The 8,583-nt window shown below is 35.2% G+C and overlaps 1 protein-coding gene and 1 pseudogene across 1 annotated transcript; one reads left to right on the forward strand and one right to left on the reverse strand.

Annotated features, from left to right (window-relative positions):
- Positions 1-212: 212 nt before the first annotated feature.
- On the reverse strand, positions 213-2,046 carry LOC109580907 (uncharacterized; annotated as a pseudogene).
- A 5,704-nt stretch (positions 2,047-7,750) lies between these two features.
- Positions 7,751-8,338, forward strand: LOC100640235 (putative nuclease HARBI1). The gene has a single exon (XM_011404497.1). The coding sequence runs from the start codon at positions 7,751-7,753 to the stop codon at positions 8,336-8,338; it is 588 nt and encodes a 195-aa protein (XP_011402799.1).
- Positions 8,339-8,583: the final 245 nt, after the last annotated feature.

Here is an 8,583-nt window from a genome sequence, read left to right on the forward strand (position 1 = left end):
AACCAATAAATTATTATTACTATTTATTATTATTGTCATAATAATATATATATTCTCTTTCATGATTGAAACAAAATAATAATAATACTAAGTAATAATAACAAAAAATGATAAACATACCATAAGTATAGTTAGTGTACCCTACAGTTCTCCCCTTCCAGAGAACAAGTGAGAAATGGTCAAATATTGAGTCTATCAGGAAGAGAAATGAGTCAACCAGAACGAGTAATGGTATCTGAACGAGTCTCCGTAAAATTAGTGTTGGTGTGTGAGCAAGTCCTGTTGGTCTCTGAACATGTAGTGTTGGTCTTACAACGAGCAGTAATGGAAGAAGCAAAGAGGGAAGGAGAAGTAGAATGAGAATTAGTTAAGAGAGAATCATCGTTAAGGAGAGTAGTACTATTTTTGTCTAAATGTGCTGGTTTGATATGATTGATGAATATAGTGTCTCGAATACCATTAATATCAATGACATAATACTTCTCAGTACGTTCCAATACTTTATACGGTCCATCATACCAACGTTGAAGGGGTCTTTTTACTAAATTACATTGAATTAATACGTGTGAAGAGGAAGTAAGTGAATCAAGAATGAGTAAATCAAGTTGATGGAGAATGTAGTGAGTGTAACACTTAAGTCAAGCCAAATAGTCTAAGGACTCTGAGAGTGAAAGGGAATTACTAGGATAGAGAAATTCACCAGGGAGATAAACAGATGTACCATGAACTATTTCAGCTGGAGAGTATGTAAGTCCTCTTTAGCAGCAGTACAAATACCAAATAATACTAGAGGGAGGGACTCAGTTCATGACTCTGGACGTGGTTGAGCTGTCAAGGCAGCTTTCAGTTGATGATGGAATCTCTCTATCATGCCATTAGCTTGAGGGTAGTATGCTGTGGTATGACATCTAACAATACATAATAAATGAGTGAGTTCAGCAAATAGAGAGGATTCAAATTGACTGCCTCTATCAGTAGTAACTGTAGAAAGGACACCAAAACATGATATCCAACCAGCTACTAAAGCACGAGCAATAGTTAGAGCATATATGTCAGGTATAGGAAAAGCTTCAGACCATCTAGTGAACGTGTCTATACAAGTAAGTAAATATGTGAAACCATGACATAGGGGAGTGGTCCCACAATATCAATGTGAACATTGTCAAACCATGTATTAGAAGAGGGAAAAGTACCTACAGGTCAGACAATGTGTGTATGTATCTTTCACCTTTGACAATGGAGACTTGAGCAACTCCAAGTCTTGATATAGAAGTCATTTAAGGCCAAATGAATCGAGATAGAATGAGCTTGACAGTAGAACGAATAAGAGCAAATGAAGGGAATCAAATGCGGTACGACAAAATGAAGGTGGTACTACTGTGCAGGGTGTTCCCTTACAAGTGTCCCAATAGAGAGTAAGATTAGAATGAGGAATAGGAAATTGCTCCAAATTAAGAGAGTATAGGAGTTTCCTCAGAATAAAACTGACAATCTCCTTGAGCTAGAGCCATGTCCTCACAATTAATAACTGAGGTTGTGTCTAATGATGACAGCTGATTAAGTTTAATGCGAGATAATGCATCAGCCACCAAATTCAAAGGACCATGAATATATCTGATGTCAGTAGTGAACTGCGTTTTGAAGTTCAAATGTGGACACTGATGTGGTGATTGTTTATCAGACTTTGTGAGTGGTTTGTGATCAGCATAAACAGAAAATGTACGAACTTCAACAAAGTACCTGAAGTGACAAATGGATAAATATGCAGCCAATAACTATATCATAAGTGCTGTATCTAGCTTCAGTGGGACTTAACTTGTGAGAAAAGTAGGCTATAGGTTTCCACAGATAATGAATAAATTGTTGTAGAGCAGCTCCCACAGCTATATATGAAGCATTAGACATGACAGCAGTGCGAGCATGAGGTTTAGGATTAGACAGTAGAGTGGCTTCAGCTAGTGCACTTTTGGCTTTATGAAATACATCGTCCAAATCATCAGTCCAGGAAAAAAGAGAACAAGCAGGAGTTGAAGACAAGTAAAGCATACAAAGGTTGGAGGGTTTGAGAACAATGAGGTATGAAGCAATGATTCAGAATTAATGAGACCTGATAACTGTCTGAGTTCAAACTAAGACAGAGGTAAAGTGAAATCAGTAACATCAGCTACCTTAGACTCCAATGGTTGGATACCATTCTCATCAACTATATGAACAAGTGTAATGAGGATTGACCAAACTCACATTTTTCAGGGTTAATGAAGACTGCATACTTATTAAAACGATGGAATACTTGTGTGAGATGGTTCTTGTGTTCGACCTCATAAGAACTAGCTACAACACGTCATCAATGTATACGTGGGCGAACTCAAGACCATGATGTACCATATCCATCAAATGCTGAATGTTTGAGCTTCATTTGTTAGACCAAAGGGCATATGAGTGAATTCAAATAATCCAAAAGGCATAGTCACTGCCGTTATATGGACATCCTCTGTAGCAATGGGTACTCTATAGTACGCATGAACCAGATCTAGCTTCAGAAAATTTGAGTACGGTATAAAGTGAATGCAAAATCCTGAATGTGTGGGATGGGTTATCAGTGATGTACTGCAATTCATAAAAACAAGTCTCCCTAATCTTTGCTCACTAAAGCTATTGAACTTCAATTTCCTAATGCTATTTGCTGCACGTATCAATACACCTACTTTGTGAGATCTTTGTGTCAAAACTGATTGTAATAATATACTTGTTACAGTATCTGATATGTTGTGTTCTCCAAATCTACCCCGTTCATACTTGTTTGCAATAAATCGTTAACTATTTTAGGGCTGTATAATGCTTCCATAATGTTTATAATTATAATAATTTTCCTTTGCTTCACTATTTTGTGCAGGTAATGAGTATTTACAATGTAATGTATACAAAGTGTGACTATAATTAGGATAATAATCATCATTATTTAGACGCTTCTTATTTTTATTATTTAATGCCATCTTAATTTATCCATTTCGTTATCAGAAAATTTATATCTTCGAAATTTGTCTTTCATACCACATAATATTGCATCTCTATTCTCGTAATAGTGTTTTCAGGAGTTTTGGTTTTGAAGGCCCGGATTTTTATGATAGCATTCTTTTGATAATGATCCCTAGATGGTTCTTTCTTTTGTTGTGGATTCTTAAGATACTGATTTCTAGAGGCTTTTTTCTTTGGTTGTGAATTTTTTCATAATAATTTCTAGAGGCTTTTTTTGTGGTCTGCATTAATGCAATATTTGTTTGAGTATAGCAAGTTGATTTTAAAGTTTTGCTAATCTTGTTTTTTTTGTACCAATTTTCACATTTTTGGAATATGTTACCTGGGTTCAATGCATGGAATTATTTTTTGAATACCCAAGCTTATATTTTTTTCTTACCATACCGTATAGCTGGAAAAGTTTGTGGGAATTATATTTTGCGATTTTGTGCCCATATAGCTAATTTTAATGTTTGTAGAATTTAATTTTGCTGGTGTAGGCGTGTACTGTTGATACAATTATTACTTACAATGCTTTGCATAATTCAATTGTGCGCTTTTATGATCAACAGCAAACAGCAAAATTAAATTCCAGCAAATATTTCAGAGGCGTCGCTGCCTAAGGGGCAGGTAGGGTAGTTGCCCCACCAATATTTTGAAGATCAGTAGCCATTTTTATTAAAATTAGTTATTAATTCAAGTTAATTCATCTAATAACTATCCAGGAAAGACTCAATCACTGCTTACTTCTTCACACACACCAACAACTGACTCATAATGTAGAAATTAATTGACCACACCCATCATGAATATTAATGAGATACTGCAAAATTTTTTGCGCACGACAAAGTTCCACCATTTTCATGGACCTAGTGCCCTACCAATCTTTCAAGCCCAGCGATGCCCATGTATTTCCAGCTATGTGGTATATGCAACTCTAGCTATGCTTTTGACACTGCCTGATGTAGTATGCTGTAGCATAGGACCTGTTTTAGACATAAAACCTTCCAATTTCTTTTTATAACCAAAATTTTTTTTTAAAATTTAGCCCCAGTTACGTCACTTTTCCATTTCTACTTCCTTTTTTTACAACTTACAGCACAACACTTAACATTAAAACAACCAACAAATACCATAACACCAAGTACATATATGCAGGAGGTACAAGTAAACTACTGCTTATCATTGTAAAACTAACTGCAAAGACTTATCTGAAAAACATAAGAGAAAAAATATATCAAAATATATATGTCAGAAGTATAAGAGAACACACTGAACTCTAGTGGTCTTGCTTTAGTACAGATATGCTATCTTGTCAGAACAAAGCAGCAGTAAAACTGTTTCACTCTGACAGCTCTGTAAGATTATATTGCGCTCTGTGATAAAAGAAGCCTAATTTTGTTGGTTATTTCAATATATTTTATCTATTAGGTTTTAAAAGAACAGATACTCACTTAGTCTGTCAACTACTTAAAAGTATGCAGAAAAAGAGAACAGAGCAAATACCCACCCAGTGCAGTCAGTCAGTCACTATAGCAACTCTGAGCACATGCATCATGTTTCAAAATGGCATCTAATTTCAAGGTGAGGTGATATCATGCTCAAATAACTAGTTTATAATCTTATATGAATTAAGTAATATATAGAACATGACCCCGAGTGGTGTATCAGATATACACAAAAATGATATTCATAACCCCGAGGGCGTAGCCCGAGGGATTATGAAAATCATTTGAGTGTATATCTGATACACCCACGAGGGAAAGGTCATGTTCTATATGGCTTGTATAATGGGAAGCCATAAGAAGGAAAGGTTATGTGCATGCTCAGTAGCACATGGTACAACTGTAAAGGACCAATATGGCTGAAGGAGAAGGAGAACCACGAGAAAAAGCAGCAAAAGAAGCGAATGAAAATGTGTAGAGCGCTCAATGAAGGTTAGCCTTCATTAGTGCTGATGAAATGGAAGAAATTAGTACAGGTTTGAACCCTTGGACACTAATAGAGATATGAAGGTACTTACTCAATGGCGGTGTGGTGGTAAAAATGTTACTAGCAGTAAATAATACTCTTTTGATGTTTCTAGAGGTACAGAATTCATCTCAAATTGACTAGTAGGAGCTACACTTGTTGATAAAAGGTCGTCGCAAAGACTGACTCCATTCTGGAATATAATGGGCATGCAATTCGATCAATCTTTGCAGAAATAAAGACTACTATTATATCAGTTTATTAACAAAATCTTTTATTAATAACATATTTTGCTGTTTTACAAATGACTTTTTGTTATCATTGTTATCACAACTGAACAAGCCAAGCATTACTTCCGGTGAAATATATATATTGCACTGTCAGCACCTTTAATCATAGCTATGTCACATCCTGGTAAATATGTGTATTGCACCGGAAGTGATCGTCTACCAGATATAAACCCGACGCGGTGCCTTTCATCTTATGGCTTCCCATGATACAAGATACAGAAAGCACCTTTGTAGTCTTTGACCCGCACTCCAAGAACTGATGTAAAAGTCAACTTCTCTAGTTAAAAATATAGTTCGGCACATAGAAGAAGGTAAAAGAAGAAAATGTCTGAAGAATTTTGCAGAAAATTGAATTTGGCCCTATTATACAGAAAATTTTTTGACCACTTTGAAGGTACCAGAAGAATTGCTCAGTGAATGAGAGTTCATCTAAGCCATTCATAAAGGTCTACAAGGTGAAATAGAAGAGTTATGAGCATTTCAAAACTATATGTTAATTTTGTTCACCATCTTGAACAATCTACCTCAACCCTACATATAGGCTTCCGTCTACATAATATTGTTCTGATCTTGTGGAAAGGTGTTGCAATCATTACAGCTAATGATTCTTACTATAACAATAAGCACTGACACTGATACACTATTTTTTATTGCTGAAATTCTACATATTGTTGGGAGTTTTTCAAATAAATTCAATGACAAAATTTATGGTGTTGCTTAAATGTTATAACTCAAATAGTTTGATTTATGCAATCATAAATTTTCAATGGTACATACAAATATGCCAATGGTACATAACCTTTAGTTGGTACTTTTAGAATGTATGTGAAGCTCTTTAGCTGGGTGTAAGCACTGAATGGCTGAAAGGACAGAAGTCCATTACCTAATTATGTAGCTAGTTTTAAGGATTAAGTTAAGAAAGTAATGAATTACAAAGCCAAGTTATAATCACCACCTCTTCCAACAATTTTACAGTTATTAAACAAGAGAAAATTTTTAAGTTTTTCAACTATAGAGTTTTATATGTCACAAGGCAACTCAAAAGAGCAGAGACTGTTTACTTATAGGAGTCCCACTTTCATGAAGCCATTGTTACCGTGCTACATCTTTTACCATGAGAATGTCATGGTAGCACCAATTTAATGAGTTAGTTGTATATCTGGCAGGGTAAAAAACCTCATAGCATTAATACTTACTCTTTGTAGTGATTTTTGTATTGCAAGGACAATGAATTTATACCATAGTCACTATGTTAGATACATGTAGGCATGTCTTTGGCTACTTATACCATAGTTGTAATGTGACATACATATAGGCATGTCTTTGGCTCATAGAATGCTGGTTAGCTGCTTTAGTCATGCCTTGCAGGTCTACTATGTTTTGTAGTGTACAGCCCATGAGAACTTGTGAAATAGTAAAAAATTATTTTGTAGTAACAATAAACATTGTTCAAAATTAAAATTTATTATTATACAACATCTTGAAGTAATACAATAAATTAAAAACAAAAGATTGTATAGCTAGTGAACTTTGTAGTAGTAGTACTCTCAACCAAGTGGACCATGTGAAATAACCGACTCCAAAAAATATCCGACTCATGGAAGTATCTGACTCCGTGTATCAATTTAATAATCATTGGCCATGCCTACTAGTTTAACTAGCTGTACACGGGTGTTCAATTAATAAAATTTGGGACAAAAAGGGGTGTCATAAAAGGTCACAAGAAATTTTTTAAAATGCCTAACAACACGTATAGTAACAATACTATAGTGACTTTGATGACATGTGACTTGGAAGGGAAATTCCCTACAAACTTCTTGTCATGCTTGATGGATTGCTGATATGTTAAGGAACAAGATGATCTTTTCCTAGTCAAAAAGGCCAACGCGTGGATGCTAATGGGAAGCTCTAAAGCCTGGTTGCCATATAATTGTACAAGTTGTGCAATTGTTGCCTGAATGTTGTAATACAGGTGTTTCCATATAAATTTACAAAAATTAATTTTAATAACATTAAAGTTAACTAATTGTTATATCAAAATGGTGAACAGAAAAAGGGTGCTTCCACTCTCAGTGCTACTAATTGTTATTATAGCAGGAAAAAAGCAGAGAAAACGTGCTAAGCACAAGTTTTGGGTGAGGAAGATATTTTTGGAAAGAAAAAAGTTGGGATTTTATCAAACTCTGTTGTCAGAAATGAGGGTAACTGATAGGGAATTTTATTTCAGGTCAGTAAAAACCCATATTCGCTCATTTGTAGAGTTTAATTGGCTGGCGACACTAGCAGTACATATAGCATCATATTTCACATTAGCATCCTTTAAGGGTGGGAGGAGCATTTCCAAAAGTGGGACTCGTCACTTAATTAGTTAGATTCATTTTGTCATTAAATTTTACCAAATGAAATTAATATGCATATAGCCAAAAATATCTTCCTTCTCTTTTACAGTACCTTTTATCTATAGATTTTTACGAATGACTCCAGAACGATTTGACCATCTATTGTCACTTGTGCAGCCTTACTTATCAAAGAACACATGTCATTCAAGGCAAAGTATATCTCCTGGAGAAATGCTTGCTGTGTGTTTAAGGTATCTTGCTACAGGGGACTCACAGCAAACTCAATCATCTTCATTCAGACTTGGTCGATCAACAGTTTGCAGAATAATTTGGGACACTTGTGATGCTTTGTGGTTTGCACTGAAAAAGAAATACTTAAAAGCTTCTTCAAGTATTGAACAGTGGAAATGCATTGCTAGGGAATATGAAAGAGAATTGAACTATCCACATTGTATTGGAGCTATTGATGGCAAGCACATCTGTATAGAATGTCCAAGCAATGCTGGGTCTGCATTCTATAACTACAAGAACTATCATAGCATGGTGTTATTAGCAGTTTGTGATGCTCATTATACTTTCACTATGGTGGATATTGGCGGATATGGAAGAGATAATGATGCATCTATTTTTGGTGAATCATATATTGGGCAAGTATTTCAACAAGAATTAATCCATTGCCACAACCAGAGTCAGTCAATGGCATTCAACTTCCATATACCTTAGTCGGTGATGAGATATTTCTACTGAAGGAATGGTTAATAAAACCATACCCTGGTAGCCACCTAATTTTGGAAAAGCAAATCTACAATTATTGACAATCAAGAGCTTGTTGTACCATCGAAAATACATTTAGTATCCTAGCAGCAAGATGGAGAATCTTCCGACGCCCCATTCGTGCTACTCCAGAAACTGTTGAAAGAATTATAAAAGCAACTGGATGTCTTCATAACTACCTCAGGTTAACAGAT

Source organism: Amphimedon queenslandica, unplaced genomic scaffold, assembly GCF_000090795.2.
Source record: "Amphimedon queenslandica unplaced genomic scaffold, v1.1 AMPQUscaffold_13472, whole genome shotgun sequence".
Taxonomy (NCBI): Eukaryota; Metazoa; Porifera; class Demospongiae; order Haplosclerida; family Niphatidae; genus Amphimedon; species Amphimedon queenslandica.

Bases quoted from the DNA above. Each gene is read 5' to 3' on its own strand.
- LOC100640235 (XM_011404497.1), top strand. From the start codon at position 7,751: ATGACTCCAGAACGATTTGACCATCTATTGTCACTTGTGCAGCCTTAC.